The 21,050-nt window shown below is 38.2% G+C and overlaps 1 protein-coding gene across 1 annotated transcript in view; it reads right to left on the bottom strand.

Moving 5' to 3' along the window:
• LOC128645268 (keratin, type II cytoskeletal 8) overlaps nucleotides 1–20,800 on the bottom strand; it is a 98,608-nt gene extending 77,808 nt beyond the window's left edge. The window contains exon 1 of the mRNA XM_053698122.1: nucleotides 19,752–20,800. Within this exon, the coding sequence (XP_053554097.1) occupies nucleotides 19,752–20,039 (288 nt within the window). The 5' untranslated portion in view covers nucleotides 20,040–20,800. The remainder of the gene's footprint in view (nucleotides 1–19,751) is intronic.
• Between the last annotated feature and the right edge of the window lie 250 nt (nucleotides 20,801–21,050).

The raw sequence follows: 21,050 nt of genomic DNA, 5'->3' as shown, positions 1-21,050 counted from the left end.
AGTGTGTGTTTGAGGGGGTCTAGATTCCACTATAAAATGATTAATTCAACATAAAAATTATTTACTTCAGGAGGCGGGGCTTGGCCGCACTGTGTAATGGCTGCACACTGAATTAGCTCCGGAGTCGAACTCCTCCAATGCAGCCACCACAGCAGAATAAGTGACTGATGAAGTGTCCCATACACACACGAAACACCTGGCTAGCGGGCTACTACCTGCGGCATCCATCAGCACCAACGTGAAAGCAGGCAACATTAATCACAGCGACAGCGACTACGCACTACCGGGCCGCCACACGGGTGAGAAGCCGCAAATACAAATCTAATACGGCTACTGGAGGTAACACCGGGCAGTGCGTTTAAGCCTAAAAACACTAACCCATAACATCAAGGGCACGGGGAGAGGATAAGGGGCACGCCTAACCAACGAACAGTTAGCTCTCCCTTCTAGGGAGACCGACAGGCTTTCTTTTCCACTTTTTCTATATCTTACTTAAGCCACGTGGGCAGTGCAGTAGCGGGCGCATAGGACAAGAAACAACCGCTGCGCAGGGACACACAGTAAAGCAGGCTAGCGTCCTGAGCCCAAAAATCACATTGCCTGTCTGCCTGCACATAACGGTTCTGTCATTAGATAACGCTTATCAAGGAGCTGAGCTGCAGTGCTCCTATACACAACACAACAAAAGTCCTGCAGAGTCATTCATAAGCACAGATTTAAGCTGAAAGACTTTACAGATCATAGGGCATTAATAAGCCACGTTACTGAGACAAGGGACCAACACAGAAGTCTCCACTAATAGTACACGTGGGTCAGACCAAGCCCAATAACAAGGGAGAAAGCATCCAGAAGGCCCAACCAGGGTTAATGCCCTCCTGAACTCTACACTGCACGCACGTTAAAAAACAAGCTTTGTTTCTTACCCATGAGGGCATGCCAGCCAAAAAGCAGCAAAAATCGGACACACCCGCTAAATCTAAACCAATCAACCATTATCTCAAGCAGGTAGATAACCCACATACAGAAGTTATGAACCCCCCTGCTCCCCTGCCTCTGTCAGCCCCCCAAACAATGGCTCTGACACCAACGCCATCAGATTCAGAACCAACCCCTCCATTGGAAATTACTAAAGAAGATCTCAAACTCCTAGCCACTAAAGACGACATACGCTCTGCCATGGCGGATATGAAAGAGATGTTCAGCGAAATGAGAAAAGATATCAAAAAAGCAGACCGACGGATTTCTGTATTAGAAGAGAGCCACAATACCACCACACAAGACGTCCAACATCTTTCACAGCTAACTTACAACCAGGAAGAAACCATTAATAATCTAATGGAAAAAATTGAAGACCTAGACAATAGGGGCCGCAGAAATAACTTAAGAATAAGGGGCACACCTGAGTCTGTACAACCTGGAGCACTACAGGGCTATCTACAAGACCTTTTCCGAACCATAAAGGGCACCGGAGACTCCCCAGCTGTCATCCTGGAAAGGGCACATAGGGCCCTGAGGGCAAAACCATCCCCTAAAGCCCCACCAAGGGACATAATAGTAAAATTTTTGAATTATGTGGACAAAGATGAGATCCTGAGGCATGCAAGGCAGAAGAGGCAAGTTATGCACGCTGGCATTCAAATCCAAATCTTCCAGGACCTTAGCCCCACAACATTACAAAAAAGGAGAGACTTGCAGTTTCTCACATCCCTCCTAAGAGCTCAAAAAATCCCTTACAGATGGGGCTTCCCTGTAAGTATAACAGCTTCAAGAGGAGACACAACAGTGACTTTCCGTAACATAGATGACCTCCCAACCTTCTGTGACGCCCTACAGATACCAACCACAAAGCCTTGTGAACCTTCACTACCAAGAAAAGATAGAACATCATCAGAGCAATTGGACCTTTCTCAGAAAACAAACAGCTCTTTCTTGGGGGTGTAACTGACAATCCCTTGGACATACTTCTAAGGACTTGGGACCCTTGCAGTTGTTAACCCGCTGTAGCAGATAGATAAGTATAACAGTTAAATTTTTCTGCATTATTGAAGTTGTAATGTATTACTGCTGTTTGGATAAGACATTCATGACTCTGTTTAAGTACAATGTTTAGTTACACCGCCACTTTGATACGATCATAATTTACTTACACACATCATAAGACTCTACACTTACCAGGATATGGTCACGCACCACACTATAGAGGTCACTAAGAGGTACACACAGCTAAGTACTGAAAGATACAGACTTATTACGCCATGCAGAAACAATAATTATCCACTGACCAGCCATAGATAATAGCACCCACAGCTGTTTATACATCTCATAAGCCCAAAGCACAGACGGACACGGAACCATCACTTACTCAATAACACTTAACTTATACTTTATAAGGTGGCCGCGGAGGAGGAGAAAGGACTCTATCCTCCCTAGAATTGTTTTTGTACAGAACAGACTATTTTGAATTTTGTTATAGCTGAACTTGCTTCTTAGATATTTGTTGTTAGACATATTCTTAGCATATTGTTAATTGCCAATATTTCCAGCTGTCGCACATCCCCGGTGGTACACTCTACCTACTCAAGACACATATCCCACACAGTGTTCCGCTCGCCCACTGCCCAACCACCCATACCACACTAGACAAGAAAGTCTTAAAAGCTTCCACAGAACTAACTATCTTGCATACACTACCACACATACTACAAGATATAGTCCCACATACCCCAAGATGCCCAATACCCTAATAGCCCACTCTATCAACATCGTAACAGCCAATGTAAAAGGGTTCAATACCCCTCACAAACGCTCCATAATACTAAATGACTTGCATAAACAAAAAGCAGCAATCATTCTAATACAGGAGACACATTTTAAAAGAGGTCATGAACCAAAATGGTTTCACACAAAATACACCACAGCTTACTTTTCCTCTGGCCCCTCAAAAAAGAATGGTGTAGGCATTCTGATACGTAATGATGTTCCCTTGGAACTTCTACACATAGAAAAAGATACAGAGGGCAGAATTCTCATTCTCACGGGGTTGTTGCACGGACGACCAATTACCTTGGTCAATGTGTACTTTCCCAACAAACAACAGCTAGTCTTTATGCGCAGGCTCTCAAACAAAATCCTTGAGCATACGAAAGGCATACTAATAGCGGGAGGTGATTTTAATACTCCTCTCGACCCAATCCTAGACACCTCAACCGGCTGCACTAATGTCCCGAAAAAAGATATTAAAGGCATTAACAATCAAATACGGTCACTAGCCTTACATGACACCTGGCGTATTTTTCACCCAGCCAACAGGGACTACACCTTTTACTCACACCCCCACAGCGTATACTCAAGAATAGACTACATTCTTACAGACTCCATTGGGCTCACTACCATCAAGGAAATATCTATCTTGACCAAGACGTGGTCAGACCATGCACCAGTTCTCTGCCGTCTAGAGTGGCCCAATAGCCCCATAACACCCTTCATTTGGAGGCTAGACGATAGCTTACTAGAACACCCTCTTCTGGCGCCTAAAATAGAGAAAACTTTAGCTGATTATTTTGAAATTAACACCACCCCCGACATGTCATGGTCCACTATATGGGAGGCACACAAATGTGTGGTAAGAGGAGAGTTACTAAAATTCAAAGCTCAAATGATGTAACAAAGTAGAAATAAATACAGATCCCTCCTACATGAGCTCTCTCAGAAAGAACAAAACCATAAAAAAGACCCTCGCAATGCAGAACTGACTAACAGCCTTAACCAAACTAGAAAAGATCTAAACACATTTCTAGACCAAGAACAACAAAAGAAAGCACTAACTATGCAGCAGAGATTCTATGACCAAGGGAACAAAGCTGGCAAATTGCTAGCTAGATCACTCAAACACAGACAAATTAAAACACACATTAGATCCATCAAAAACAAATCAGGACAGGCCCAACACGACAGTAAATCAATAGCTGATACATTCCGCTCATACTACTCGGCACTATATAACATTACAGAAACAGAGTCTAAGGACATACCCGCAGTACACAAGAGAGAGGCCATAGCCAAATATTTAAGCAGTGTCACTCTACCCAAGCTAAATGAGGAACAGTCTTCAGCCCTTGATCAACCCATTAGCGTAACAGAAATTAAAAAAGCGATAAAGGATCTCCCCTCCGGTAAGAGCCCAGGCCCAGATGGTTTTAGTACCAAATATTACAAAAAATTTGTGGATATCCTCGGTCCAAAACTTGAAAAACTGTTTAACATGACTGATCAGGGGGGGTCTTGCCCAATTCCATGCTAGAAGCCCATATTACCGTATTGCCTAAGCCGGGTAAGCCCCACGACACACCTGCAAACTTCAGGCCTATATCCCTCCTTAACACAGACATTAAGATCTTAGCGAGAATATTGGCCAACAGGTTAAACCTTCTTCTACCACACCTTATTACGCCAGACCAGGTTGGCTTTATCCCAGGAAGGGAGGCCAGGGATAACACGCTAAAAATTTTACAGCTTATGGCGCTCGCAAAAAACACAAACCAGGAAATGGCCCTCATATCCACAGATGCCGAAAAGGCCTTTGACAGGGTGGACTGGGACTTTCTCAGGGCTACCCTGTCCGCAATGAACATAGGCGAGGGTTACCTGGGAAGAGTTTTCTCCCTCTATACTAACCCCACAGCGAAGGTAAGAACCAACTCCGTCCTCTCTGATTCCTTTCAAATCAGAAACGGCACGAGACAAGGGTGCCCTTTGTCACCCATACTGCTCGCCCTTTCTATTGAGGCCTTAGCTAGTAGGATTAGATCTGACCCCAAAATCAGAGGCGTACACACGATTAAGACAGAGTACAAACTTGCTATGTACGCAGACGATATACTGCTTACCTTGACCAATCTGGAAACATCGTTGCCTGAATTGTTGCACGTATTCAAAGAATATGGCGCCGTCTCCAATTTTCACCTAAACATAGCCAAATCGGAAATCTTAAATGTTAATATCCCTACTCAGGACATGGCCAAATTTATGGCCAATTGTCCTCTCCAATTACAGCAGTCCCAAATTAAATACCTAGGAATACTCATCACCAAAAACTTCCAAGACCTATACATGGCCAATTACAAATTGATGCTTAGGAACATAACAAGAGATATGTCCAATTGGAGGGGTAAGCAATTGTCATGGATTGGGAGAATCCATACGGTGAAAATGAATATCCTGCCCCGCATACTATATGTCCTGCAAACACTACCTATTACACTACCAAAAGAATTCCTCAGACAAATACAAGGCAACATCGAATCATTCATATGGAATGGTATCAAACCCAGGGTCCCTAAAAAAACACTCTACCGCTCAAGAGATAGAGGAGGACTAGGTCTCCCACACATTTCCCAATATAGGCAGGCAACATTCTTTCACAGAATAATTGACTGGAGCCACAATTCACCAAATAAACAATGGATCCAGGTAGACAGGGAAATTCTAGGGACAGACAATGTGGGAGGGCTGGCATGGCTACAGCCCTCGCACAGACCAGAAATAATAAGAAGGTACCCACTGCTGTCTGAGGTCTTTGCACAATGGGACGCAACAGTCAACACTAGCACCCATATTACTACAAAACCTGCACCCCTAACTCCACTCTTCAATAATCCTGAACTTCCCTTTGTTCCACATTGCAGAGCCGAGGGAGCTTCCCCCCCACAACTAAGAAATAGGATAATGAGTTGCATCATACAACGAGGTAGACTTCTCACATCACAAGAAATAGCAGATGCCATACCTGACACCCAATTCACTTGGTACACACATGCACAACTAACACACTACCTAAGCACACACAAGCTGAAAAACAACATATCACGGTCCCTCACACCCTTTGAGAACCTCTGTGTTTCACCACATGACCCACGTCACACGATTTCCACTCTATATGGATGCCTACCAGACACGAACCAAGACAACCTCCCATCCTACTGCCATAAATGGGCCTCAGAACTAGGTATAGATATAACACCCAAAGAATGGTCACAGATCTTTACACTAAACAAAAAAGCGTCATCTTCTGCTAAAATGCAAGAAATGAATTTTAAATTTCTGTCTCGCTGGTATCTCACCCCACAGCGACTACAGAAGATATATAAGAATGCCAGCAAATACTGTTGGAGGGGATGTGGCGCTTGCGCAGACATGCTGCACATATGGTGGCAGTGTGATAGACTGGGCACTTTTTGGAACGATGTAATCGCACACATTAACAAAACATTACACACACAAATACCAACTGAGCCATATATTCTGCTACTCCATAAACTCCCAAACATCAAAGATGAGTCTAAGCAGTCATTGCTTCACATAATGTTAAACAGCGCCAAGATGCTGATCCCACAGAAGTGGAAGACCACAGACACACCAGATATCTCTGCATGGAAACGCCAGGTAGACAACACACTTACACTGGAGCGATACCACTTTCTCTGCACCAACAATCTGGTGCAATTTGAATATATGACTATGAGATGGAATGCGCATAGAGGCGATCATTAAATACTTCATGAAACAGGGTAGGGCGCATAGCAGAAACCGGGATGTCACACACGCATTAGGACCACCGGGGATGCTGCTAATCACGATACCATTACTATTCACTTATTTATCTAACTAAACATGTTTTAAAATAATTGCTAAACCATAATTGGAAGATGACTAAACAATGCATCGGATCAGAGGACTGATGTACTGCATGATAATTGTTGTCTAGTTCTTTAATAACATGTTGATTAAGTTCATTTAGATTTGAAGAATCCACAATAACAAATCAGCTCTTCCATTTGAATGTATGTATTATTGAGAAAAGGAACTTTGTTAAAACTGTTTGGGGAGCTGCGACTCCAAGATTTGTTATCACTTTCCTCTTTATCACCAATAAAGCTAATTGAAAAATAAAAAAAAAATAAAAAAAAAAAAAAAAAAAATTATTTACTTCAGACATTTTTTTTTGGGGGGGGCGCAAGTAGCTGGTCTTGCCTAGGGCGCAAAATAGTCTAGCACCGGCCCTGCCCCTAGACCCAGTGTTGGAAAGGTAATCGCCTAACCTTTCCAATAGTGTAAGTATTGGGGATCTGAAAGAAAAAAAATAGTTAAAAATGTTTTTTCAAAAAAATTGAAAAAAAAACTTAAAAAATCTTAGCACCCAGGTGGGAAAGTGCTTAGCACTCAAAGGGTTAATGAATACATATTTCTACATGTATCGGACGGTATTTTGGTACATTATATATATATATATACAGTATATATATATATATATATATATATATATATATATACATGTTTATATATATATATATATATATATATATATATATATATATACAGATATATATAGGAATATATTCTGCTATGTGCAGAACATTTGAATGTGAAATACTTAAAATACAAACACAGTATAACACTGCAAAGGGCTCCAATGCACATATACCTGTATATATATATATATATATATATATATATATATATATATATATATATATATATACAGTATATATATATATATATATATATACAGTATATATATATATATATATATATATATATAAAATATATATACAGTTCTCATATAAAGCACTCACTGGACATCTACAGTATATATATATATATATATATATACAGTATATATATATATATATATATATATATATATATATATATATAAAATATATATACAGTTCTCATATAAAGCACTCACTGGACATCTTTATATGAGAACTGTATTTGAAATTTGGGATAGCACCCTGGCAGTTGATGACCTACGATGAGAGTGTAACCACAATTTACATTGATATATATATATATATATATATATATATATATATATATATATATATATATATGTTTATTTAAAGGTCCATAATAAACGATTATATTTTACATATATTTGACTCCCTTTTGTTGTTTTATTACAATCACATGTTTTTTAAAAAACGAAACAAGTATTTTTTTATATTAAGAAACAAACTCTAAAGTATGAAAAATAGTCCCTCAATAAACTGATCCAACCCCCCCCCCCAGAAATGGGCGTTTTTTTTATTCTCCTTTCCCCATGCCCAATCAACATTGGCTTGTTGATCAGACATGGGAGCGTGCACGGGAGCAGGCTGAAAGATGAAGTCAGTGACCGCCAGTGTTCTGTCAAGAACTCCAATCTGTCGAAAACTCCAATCTGACGTCACTTCCGGTATTTCTATACATCTGATTGGTCCGTGTCCTGTGAGTGACAGGATTCACAACCAATCAGATAGGCCCTGTAATCGCCTATCTTCACTATCTATTTTGCCTCCGCCTGGGAGTTCAAGGGGGTTTACTTGGGGTGTATGCCAAAGGGTCTGCGGTGGCCCCCCTGACAGAGGCAAAACATATTAAAATAAAAGAGTCACCGGAAGTGACATCAGATTGGAGTTTTTGACGAATTGGAGTTCTCGACAGAACACCAGCTGACACGCTAGCAGATTAAATGGTTGCTCTTAGCAACGTTTACATGATTTCTGCTAGCGTGTCAGCACGCTTCAAAGGTTGCCATAGTACGTGAACACGTGCAGAGGGGCTGCATCGGTTTTTGATTGTCATTTGGCAGCCTGCTCTTCTTTGCATAAACTGTGAAGAATTAAGGAAATGCTGGATTGCGCAGGTTCCGATTTACATGTCGGTAGACCGACTCACTGGCTAATTGGAAGCTAAATCGCCACTTTTCATGGGCAGTGGAAACAATATAAATGTGTTTGAAAAATAGCTTTAAAACAATAAATTACATTTAATAGATGTATATTGGTAAAACATCAACTGTTTGTTAAGCCTTTGATAAAAAATGACTATAATGGCCCTTTAAGTAAGCACCGTGCACCAGGATTTTAAATACAGCACTTGCTCAGATAGACTAAGCTGCTTGTACCATCAGGTAATGTCTCAACTTTTTAATTGCTGACATGATACAAGTTCCACTTGAGCTCTTAGCAGCAGTAGTATTAATAATGCAGGTGCACTGAGAATATCTAGCTATGCTTCACATGCACGTGCAGTGTAAAATGCTAACACTAAAACACTAATAACTTTTACTAAAAGTATTTTTGCCAATACATGTACAGTGCAAATATGCTTCTATTTAAAGATGTAATTCATCTATGTGCATTTCAATTTTGACCAGAATGTCCCTTTAATAATGTTGTGTGCTGTACAGCACTCCCACCAGAGAGGTCGCTGTGGCTATTGATTTTACTCTGTTATTACTCATTGCTTACTTACTGTATAAGTTTCTGAAACTTTATCTGTGATCTTCAGTTATGCAGTTTAGCAGTGATAAGACAGTTGTCAGGTAAGGGGGAGCAATGAGATATATTATACCATGGAGGGTACAATGCAATGTGTGAGGTAGCAAGGCATCTCAGTAGTGTTGCACAATTTGGAACATTTCCCCCATTTATACACTGAGGCTTTACTTAGCAGGGGTTAAACCCATCAGGCTCTTCATGTGCTGGGACTGAAAATGTACAGAATATACAAAAAACAGATTTACTGGGGCATTTTTGGGTCTCTAAACCCCCTGCCAACAATCATTACTGCAGCAAAGATCTAAAATGACCATTTAACCCATAAAATGCCACCAGCTTGTCAAACTTTCAGTAGTGTTTTAGCACAAGTAAAACATAAAAACAAATATATTGTTTTCCATTACAGCAGGCCCAACACAGCAGTAAGCAGGTTAAACATACTCTGGTAATATCTGTTTAATTTCAGTCTGTGTAACATGTAACAGCTATATAAACTAGTGCTGTTTGTGGTGTCCTGCTATATATATCCTGAAGAGTTAATCATTTAACCCTTGCTCTAATACATGTTAGCACATGTATTATTGCACCGTTGCTTGCATATAACTGTGTTTAAACCATGCAAACGGATTAAACACATAGCTTAAAGGGACATGAAAACAATTTTTTTTTATTTCATGATATAGAAAAAGTGTGCAATTTTAAACAACTTTCTAATTTAGTTCTATTATCTAATTTGTTTTATTCTCTTGATATTCTTTGCTGAAAAGTATATCTAGATAGGCTCAGTAGCTGCTGATTGGTTGCTGCACTTAGAAGCCTCATGTGATTGGCTCACCCATGTGCATTGCTTTTTCTTCACCTAAGGATATCTAAAAAATTAAGCAAAATAAACAATAAAAGTAAATTGGATTGTTGTTTAAATGTGTATTCTCTTTCTGAATCATGAAAGAAAATTTTTGGGTTTAGTGTCCCTTTAAGTCATATTCTGTGCAGCAGTGCACTGCTGGAAGCTAGCTGAACACATCTGGGGTGAGATTACATATGCGGTGCAGGCTTCAGCACAACTGCTGAAGCCAGCGTCACCCATAAATTCACCTTGCACTTCGGGTGAATCACATATATGGCGCCGTCAGATCATAAACTGCTGTAAGTCGGAGAAACTGGCGATGTTCAGAAATGTGCGCAAATACACATTTCTAGAGTCACCAGTGACTTACGGCAGTTTATGATTTGCCGGCGCATACGTTTAAAATAAAAAAATGTTACATCGCCCGTAAAAGTCTAACCCGCTTCCCAAAAATAAACCGACACGTCAAAACCCCTAATCTGCCATCCCCCCACTTCGCAACTAATAATAAAATTGATTAACTCCTAAACCGCCATCCCCCCACATCGCAAAGTAGCTAATTTCACTATTAACCCCTAATCCACCAACCCCCACCACGCAATATACCTATTAACACTATCAACCCCTAATCCGCGATCCCCCCACATTGCAAAGTATCTAATTACACTATTAACCCCTTATCTGCCAACCCCTACAACGCAATCTACCTAACTAACCTATTAAACCCTAAACCGCCAACCCCCCACAACACAAAGAACTAACCTAACACCCCTAAATTAACCCCAATTACATAAAAAAATACTGTTAAAATTAAAATAAAACATCCTAACAATACATAAGAAAAACTAAGATTCAATTAAAATAAAAAAATCTAAAATTACAAAACCTAATCTAATACCCCTATAAAATAAAAAAGCCCCCCCAAATAAAAACAACTCCTAATCTAACACTAAACTACCAATAGCCCTTAAAAGGGCCTTTTGTAGGGCATTGCCCTAAAGCGAACAGCTCTTTTACCTAAAATATACAAATGAATCCCTAACAGTAAACCCCTCAACCCACCTAACCCCCCAAAATAAAAAAAAACTAACACTAAAAAAACCTAAGCTACCCATTGCCCCTAATGGGGCATTTGTATGGGCATTGATTTGAACAGCCAATAGGATTTCTATTGGCTGATTTAAATGTTTCGGCCAATAGGAATGCAAAGTACCCCAAATATAAATGGGTACCTTGCAAGCGAATCCTCTGTGCTGGATGTCTCCACGGCCACCGTTTCTGCTCCGCGGCCACCTCCGCTTCATTCTGCTTTCGCTCAGGATGAAGATAGAAGAGGTCCCCGCGCTGGAAGAAGACTTTCACCGCTGGACTTCAGGAATGGTGAATACCTATTTCAGGGTTAGACTTAGGTTGTATTTTAAATTTTTGGGGTGGATTTTTTTTAGGGCTTTTTTATTTTAATGGGTTGCAAAAGAGCTGATTGCCCTTTTAAGGGCAATGTCCATACAAATGCCCCTTTAGAGGCAATGGGTAGCATAGGTTTTTTTAGTGTTAGGTTTTTTTATTTTTGGGGGTTTACTGTTAGGGGTTAATTTGTATTTTTTAGGTAAAAGAGTTTTGGTGCAATGCCCTACAAAAGGTACTTTTAAGGGCAATTGGTAGTTTAGTGTTAGATTGGGGGGGTATATTTTGGGGGTCCTTTTTTATTTTTATTGGGGTATTAGATTAGGTTTTGAATCATTTCGTTTATTTTTTTTTGTAATTTTAGATTTTTTTTTAATTTTAATTGAATCTTGAATTATTTTTTTAATGTAATGTTAGGATGTTTTATTTTAATTTTAACTTACTATTTTTTTTTTAAATGTAATTGGGGTTAAGTTAGGGGGTGTTAGATTAGGAGGCTTAGTGATTAGATTAGTTCTTTGCGTTGTGGGGGGGTGGTGGATTAGGGGGTTAATAGTTTAATTAGGTTTATTGCATTGGGGGGATGGTGGTTTAGGGGTTAATAGTTTAGGTGTATTGCATTGTGGGGGGATGGCGGTTTAGGGGTTAATAGTTTAATTAAGTTTATTGTGATGTGAGGGGTTGGCAGTTTTTTGAAAAAGCCAAATTGCTGGCGAAACATGTCAGGGCGGTTAAACTTATAATGCGGTTATAACATTTTTTAATTTTTGAGGCTAATCTGACCTTTGTATATTTAGACCAATGGGGTGTATTATTAATATATAAAACACGCAGTGAAATTAGGCTTGTGTAGTTAACTGGTGATTGCATCCCTTTGTTTGTTAAACATAATAGTTAATGGTGCCACAAATGAGGATGTTAGAGAACGCTGGGGGAATAATTATTATCTAAGCAATATTGATACTCATATATGTCACTCGATCTTTGATTAATTTCTCTAGGAAAGGAGGCAGCCTATTTTTTGTAACGGTGTTTAACCACTACCAGTGCTGGTAACAGGCCACAATTTAGCTGCCTTTTAGAGTACAGTGTGTCTATGCAGGAATAATGTGATACCTGCAATCCACATATGCTGCAAAGACCAAATGTTCATCGTTAGGAATAAGTTACTTCTTTACTGAAGTGTCCCTAGTTGAAAATCGACACTGAATAAAATTAAATGGTAACTGCTAATGTATAAACACAGTATAAAGATACAGTTCAACAAGTATAACAGCCCAATTGGACTTTATATTTTAACCTCGTATATACTGGAATAACTAAGTCAATCAAGATATAAGTCTAACTGTTACTGAGGAAAGATACTTATGTGATCTGTGATTAAAACTTAAAGGATAATAGAGTACTCATATAGTATCATTCTGTAGATGTATTTGATATAAAGTAAATGATGTGATCTATGATTAAAACCAAGTATCATTTTCCTATACTTGAATATAACATATGTTACATAAAGTAGAAAGTTAATATTGACGTGAGCTTATCAGGTCACACTAGAGGGACACTAAGAAACATACGTATAATATTATTCCTTAAATTAGGTATATGCAAAGTTCAATAAACACACACTCCTAGGCAATGCTAGGCCTATATTAGTAATCTTTAGTTACCCTAGCTGTTCAAGTGACTATACACCTTCTAATAAAGTGTGCTACACCCTTATAAATTGAGTTCGGTTGCAAATACTACAATCTGAACCCCAGTTGAGTGTGATATTTTTGGAAAGAAAACCCTACTATGGATTAATATTGACATCCTAGGTAGGGGAAAGATTCCTATTTACAAGTGACATATTTAAAGAGACACTGAACCCAAATTTTTTCTTTTGGGGTTCAGATAGAGCATGACATTTTAAGCAACTTTCTAATTTACTCCTATTATCAAATTTTCTTAATTCTCTTGGTATCTTTATTTGAAATGCAAGAATGTAAGTTTAGATGCCGGATCATTTTTGGTGAACTACCTGGGTTGTCCTTGATGATTGGTGGATAAATTCATCCACCAATAAAAAAGTACTGTCCAGAGGTCTGAACCAAAAAAAAAAAAGCTTAGATGCCTTCTTTTTCAAATAAAGATAGCAAGAGAACGAAGAAAAATTGATGATAGGAGTAAATTAGAAAGTTGCTTAAAATTGCATGCTCTCTCTGAATCACGAAAGAAAAAATTTGGGTTCAGTGTCCCTTTAAATATGTCGCACCTCCCTCATTTGAAATTTGGTATAATTTTTGGTATAATTTATGGCCTGCCTATATTGTGTTATAAAGCAGTTCATATGCCCAGTCTCAAAGCACAAACTATGGCCTAGATTTAGAGTTGGGCGGTAGCCGTCAAAACCAACGTTAGAGGCTCCTAACGCTGGTTTTTACCGCCCTCTGGTATTTGGAGCCAGTCATTAAAGGGTCTAACGCTCACTTTCCAGCCGCGACTTTTCCATACCGCAGATCCCCTTACGTCAATTGCGTATCCTATCTTTTCAATGGGATCTTTCTAATGCCGGTATTTAGAGTCGTGTCTGAAGTGAGCGTTAGAAATCTAACGACAAAACTCCAGCCGCAGAATAAAGTCAGTAGTTAAGAGCTTTCTGGGCTAACGCCGGTTTATAAAGCTCTTAACTACTGTGCTCTAAAGTACACTAACACCCATAAACTACCTATGTACCCCTAAACCGAGGTCCCCCCACATCGCCGCCACTCTATTAAATTTTTTTAACCTGTAATCTGCCGACCGCACGCCGCTGCCACCTACATTATCCCTATGAACCCCTAATCTGCTGCCCCTAACACCGCCGACCCCTATATTATATTTATTAACCCCTAATCTGCCCCCTCACCGTCGCCTCCACCTGCCTACACTTATTAACCCCTAATCTGCCGAGCGGACCGCACCGCTACTATAATAAAGTTATTAACCCCTAATCCGCCTCACTCCCGCCTCAATAACCCTATAATAAATAGTATTAACCCGTAATTTGCCCTCCCTAACATCGCCGACACCTAACTTCAAGTATTAACCCCTAATCTGCCGATCGGAGCTCACCGCTACTCTAATAAATTTTTTAACCCCTAAAGCTAAGTCTAACCCTAACACCCCCCTAAGTTAAATATAATTTTATTCTAACGAAATAAATTAACTCTTATTAAATAAATTATTCCTATTTAAAGCTAAATACTTACCTGTAAAATAAACCCTAATATAGCTACAATATAAATTATAATTATATTGTAGCAATTTTAGGATTAATGTTTATTTTACAGGCAACTTTGTATTTATTTTAACCAGGTACAATAGCTATTAAATAGTTAATAACTATTTAATAGCTAAAATAGTTAAAATAATTACAAAATTACCTGTAAAATAAATCCTAACCTAAGTTACAATTAAACCTAACACTACACTATCAATAAATTAATTAAATACAATACCTACAATTATCTATAATTAAACCTAACACTACACTATCAATAAATTAATTAAATACAATACCTACAAATAAATACAATTAAATAAACTAACTAAAGTACAAAAAAATAAAAAAGAACTAAGTTACAAAAAATAAAAAAATATTTACAAACATTAGAAAAATATTACAACAATTTTAAACTAATTACACCTACTCTAAGCCCCCTAATAAAATAACAAAGCCCCCCAAAATAAAAAAATGCCCTAACCTATTCTAAAATAAAAAAGTTCAAAGCTCTTTTACCTTACCAGCCCTGAAAAGGGCCCTTTGCGGGGCATGCCCCAAAGAATTCAGCTCTTTTGCCTGTAAAAAAACACATACAATACCCCCCCCCAACATTACAACCCACCACCCACATACCCCTAATCTAACCCAAACCCCCCTTAAATAAACCTAACACTAAGCCCTTGAAGATCTCCCTACCTTGTCTTCACCTCACCGGGTCCCGATCTGTCCAGAAGAGGGTCCGAAGTCTTGATCCAAGCCCAAGCGGGGGGCTGACGAGTGACGTCCATCCTCGGGCTGAAGTCTGGATCCAAACGGCGGCTGAAGAACTCCATCATCGGGCTGAAGTCGGAAGTCCATCATCGGGATGAAGTCTTCTATCAAGCCGCATCTTCAATCTTCTTTCTTCCGGAGCGGAGCCATCTTCTTCCAAGCCGACGCGGAACATCCTCTTCAACCGACGCCTACTCGCCGAATGACAGTTCCTTTAAATGACGTCATCCAAGATGGCGTCCCTCGAATTCCGATTGGCTGATAGGATTCTATCAGCCAATCGGAATTAAGGTAGGAATATTCTGATTGGCTGATGGAATCAGCCAATCAGATTCAAGTTCAATCCAATTGGCTGATCCAATCAGCCAATCAGATTGAGCTTGCATTCTATTGGCTGTTCCGATCAGCCAATAGAATGCGAGCTCAATCTGATTGGCTGATTGGATCAGCCAATCGGATTGAACTTGAATCTGATTGGCTGATTCCATCAGCCAATCAGAATATTCCTACCTTAGGTTTATTTAAGGGGGGTTTGGGTTAGATTAGGGGTATCTGGGTGGTGGGTTGTAATGTTGGGGGGGGTATTGTATGTGTTTTTTTTACAGACAAAAGAACTGAATTTTTTGGGGCATGCCGCTCAAAGGGCCCTTATCAGGGCTGGTAAGGTAAAAGAGCTTTGAACTTTTTTATTTTAGAATAGGGTAGGGCATTTTTTTATTTTGGGGGGCTTTGTTATTTTATTAGGGGGCTTAGAGTAGGTGTAATTAGTTTAAAATTGTTGCAATATTTTTCTAATGTTGGTAAATATTTTTTTATTTTTTGTAACTTAGTTCTTTTTTATTTTTTGTACTTTAGTTAGTTTATTTAATTGTATTTATTTGTAGGTATTTTATTTAATTAATTTATTGATAGTGTAGTGTTAGGTTTAATTATAGATAATTGTAGGTATTGTATTTAATTAATTTATTGATAGTGTAGTGTTAGGTTTAATTGTAACTTAGGTTAGGATTTATTTTACAGGTAATTTTGTAATTATTTTAACTATTTTAGCTATTAAATAGTTATTAACTATTTAATAGCTATTGTACCTGGTTAAAATAAATACAAAGTTGCCTATAAAATAAATATTAATCCTAAAATAGCTATAATATAATTATAATTTATATTGTAGCTATATTAGGGTTTATTTTACAGGTAAGTATTTAGCTTTAAATAGGAATAATTTATTTAATAAGAGTTAATTTATTTAGTTAGATAAAAATTATATTTAACTTAGAGGGGTGTTAGTGTTAGGGTTAGACTTAGCTTTAGGGGTTAATCCATTTATTACAGTAGCGTCGAGATTCGGTCGGCAGATTAGGGGTTAATACTATTTATTATAGGGTTATTGAGGCGGGAGTGAGGCGGATTAGGGGTTAATAACTTTATTATAGTAGCGGTGCGGTCCCCTCGGCAGATTAGGGGTTAATAAGTGTAGGCAGGTGGAGGCGACGTTGTGGGGGGCAGATTAGGGGTTAATAAATATAATATAGGGGTCGGCGGTGTTAGGGGAAGCAGATTAGGGGTACACAGGGATAATGTAGGTAGCGGCGGTTTACGGAGCGGCAGATTAGGGGTTAAAAAAAATATGCAGGTGTCAGCGATAGCGGGGGCGGCAGATTAGGGGTTAATAAGTGTAAGGTTAGGGGTGTTTTAGGCTTGGGGTACATGTTAGAGTGTTAGGTGCAGACGTAGGAAGTGTTTCCCCATAGAAAACAATGGGGCTGCGTTAGGAGCTGAACGCGGCTTTTTTGCAGGTGTTAGGTTTGGCCGCCAAGCTCTAAATCTAGCCGTAAGTTATCTAAATACTCCCAAGAAAATCTACAGTTCCTCCACCTCCTTTTTACTGCCCCTAAAATTAGACCTAATGCTACACCAAGGGTTAGATTACAATGGTGCACTAATTGTTGTGCGCAAGCGAAAAGGGGTTTATTATGGCTCTTTGCGAGCGTCAGAAGTAGCGCGTGTATTACAAGCTGAAAGTAAACACGTTCGCTCGAGTGCAATTTAATTTAATGCTTGTCGGGATAGCGCGACTTTAGAGTTCTGGCTTACTGTTATGCTCGACTAAAAAGTTGCACAAAATACATCAAAAATACATTGTACAGTAAAGTTACACTCATAATATTATTATTATCGGTTATTTGTAGAGCGCCAACAGATTCCGCAGCGTTAGAATAATAATACTAATAATAATAATACTGTTTAATAATGATTTAAAAAAAAAATTGCAATCAAAAGTTATAAGGGCTTAAAGATATGGGGTCTCAGGTGTTAGAAAAAAAGGACTTCAAAACATAGAGCTACATACATATACTTTACATGTCTAAATATGTATATGTATGTATGTGTTATATATTTATATGTGTGTTTACATATGTATTACATGTGTGTGTCTGTATTTACAGACATATATACACATATATAAATACATACATATACATATATTTACACATATATCAGTGCATTGGAGCCCTTTGCAGTCAAGTAGATGAAAACATGTAAAAGCATATTTATGCAATATTCATATTTAATAAAGTGTTAAACTATGTATTTAATGTACATATTTCACAATGTTCTTCACATAGAAGAATATGCTCAATGTATTTAAAAAAGATATTCATATATACAGTATATATCTGTATATATAACTATATACAATCATATATATATATAAATAGATATATATATACTGTATATATATATATATATATATATATATATATTATGTATATATAATATATATATATATATATATATATATACTGTACCAAAATACCACCAGATATAGATATATGTATTTATGAATAAATATAACATATTCTGCTATGGGAAGAAAATTGGAATGTGAAATATTCATATTTCTTGTCGGGTTAGCGCACTTAGGAATATGCGATCAGGTTTACGCGCAAGTAAATCTGTCACTTGGGAATATGCGATTCCATGAAGTCTATGGGGGAATACGTCAATGCGATCACAATATTTGGCTTTTTGCGAGCGTCGGGTTAGAGTGTGAGCAAAAGCGGTTTACTTTAAACTTGTAATACGCTCGGTACCCGACACACTAAAAAGCCGAAGTTTAGCAGAGTTAATTCACGAGTGGGAGCAATACATATCGCTCCTCTTGTAATCTATCCCCAAATGTTCACGTAGTTAGAGTAGGTAACTAGCTTACCATAAATTACTAGAGCTGGACAAGAGGGCAGTATTCCTTCTCATGAATAAATCTGTCTCCAACCAGCCACAAAGCACTATTTACTTATACCCACAAAGGACAGAGATATCTCCTTGGGAACTGACCAATATGCAGTGCATGCTTTTCATATTAACAATACTTTGGAGAAATTGGCAGTGTTTAGATAATCCCTTTATTACCCATTCCCCAGTTCTACATATCCAACACTGTTATATTAATATACTTTTTACCTCTGTGATTAAATTGTATCTAAGCCTCTGCAGACAGCCCCCTTCTCTTAGTTCTTTTGACAGACATGCATATAAGCCAATCAGTCTTGACTCTCAAATAACTCCAGGGGAGCGATCACAATGTTAGCTATATCACGCACACACACAAACTAGCACTGTCTAGCTGTGAAAAACTGTCAAAATGCACTGAGATAAGAAGCAGTCTTCAAGGGAAATTAGCATTTGAGCCTACCTAGATTTTGCTTTCAACAAAGAATACCAAGAGAACAAAACAAATTTGATGATAAAAGTAAATTGCAAAGTTGTTTAAAATTACATGACCTATCTGAATCATGAAAGTTTAAATTTTGACTAGACTGTCCCTTTAATATGTCTGTGATGTCATGAAGTAATAAACAGAAAATAAGACAGCTTTGTATATAAAATGTTAAATAAAAATAACATACTACATAATTAGAGCAATATACAGACATTTTGTAATCTATCAATTAATAGTTATGGTATGCAACCTCCTTTCTAAATGGAAACATTTATGACAAATGCAAACAGCAGAGTTGTACTCATGTAAATGAGACAAACAAAACTTTATACCAATTCCATTCTGCATTTTACAAAAGCTCAATGCCCTACAATAAACATATGGGAGCTACAGTAAAGGTATTACATACCATAATAAAATACTATACGACATTACCTTGTCTATAAAATTTACAAACTGGTTATTGAGAACTTTTATCTGCTCCTTCTCCTGTGTTCTGAGCTGGTGTAATTTGGGGTCAATCTCCAGGTTGGGTAGAGAGGAGAGCAGGAAGGTGCTGGAGCCTGGCATCATCCGGGTCAGGTTCATCCCACTGCTGGCTCTTTGTAGCCCTGGCTGGAATCCTGTACTAGCTCGGAACACAGAGGGTCTTCCTGACAATGATCCATGGGACCGGCTACTGAATCCACGGGTTGTGGCATAACGGTTGTTATATAGACTCATAGTGACCTGCAGCTAGTGAGATAAAACGTATAGGGCACTGGGACGTTGTATAATGTAGCAGTGCTAGCAGTGAACCTGTCACTAACACAGTCACACTCAAATGCAACCTGCTAACTTGTTCTGTCCTATTCCTTCCTCTATATTTGAATAATTCCTCCTCTTAGGTAGGCACGGCCAGCTGGGCTGTCTGTATCCTGCCTCTCCTGAGCTTTTTCTTTAAAGGGAATGACAAAGAAATACATAAGAACTGTGTTTACCACACAGTATATTTTATTAGTATGTGTCCACTTCTATGTAGTGCACATCTCAAATTACTGCACTGATTTTTACTTATTCACTTTTGCCTCAAGTATAAAATGTTATGAAGAATAATGCACTGATACATACATGTTTACGTTAAATCATCTACTAATATGTATACATTCTATTTAGGTATCGTAGGCGGCTGAAATAGTTTAAGCATTTGAGTCAGTATTAAAGTATTTTTTTCAGAATAAATTTGCAGACTCTTCTAAGTCAGAATCATTGTGCTAGAAATCTTGAGTGCATCAATAATGAATATGCAAATAGTTTAAAATGTTTTGCAACTCACTATCCTTATATTCCGCTTGTGGTGGTCCCTTTTTTGTCATTTTGTGCTCCACCTTTTTCTAGGTCTTACTCATTATTTATCCATTCTTTTCCCCCATTTTTTTCTGCCTGTTTTAGCGTTTTTTCCTCATTTCTCCCTCTGTATTTCTGATACTATTTCATTCACCCTCTATTCCAGCCATATTATATTTCTCTCTCTGAATCTACCTAACCCTATTCTCCTAACCCCTTGTTTCAGTGTGTTTTTTTGCTTACTCACTTTTTGCCTAATTGTGCCTCACTGTAGCACGTCTGCATTCTTTACGTTCTCACAATAATCACATACTTTTATGAACACGCCTTTCTGTTGAACTGACATATAGTTTCATATCTGACTGACAGTCCTAAGGTTAAAACATTTCCTAGAAGAGAAAATTCAGA

This window comes from Bombina bombina, chromosome 1 (assembly GCF_027579735.1).
Source record: "Bombina bombina isolate aBomBom1 chromosome 1, aBomBom1.pri, whole genome shotgun sequence".
NCBI lineage: Eukaryota > Metazoa > Chordata > Amphibia > Anura > Bombinatoridae > Bombina > Bombina bombina.
The sequence above is the reverse complement of the archived record's forward strand: the minus strand, read 5'-3'. Positions and strand labels throughout refer to the sequence as shown.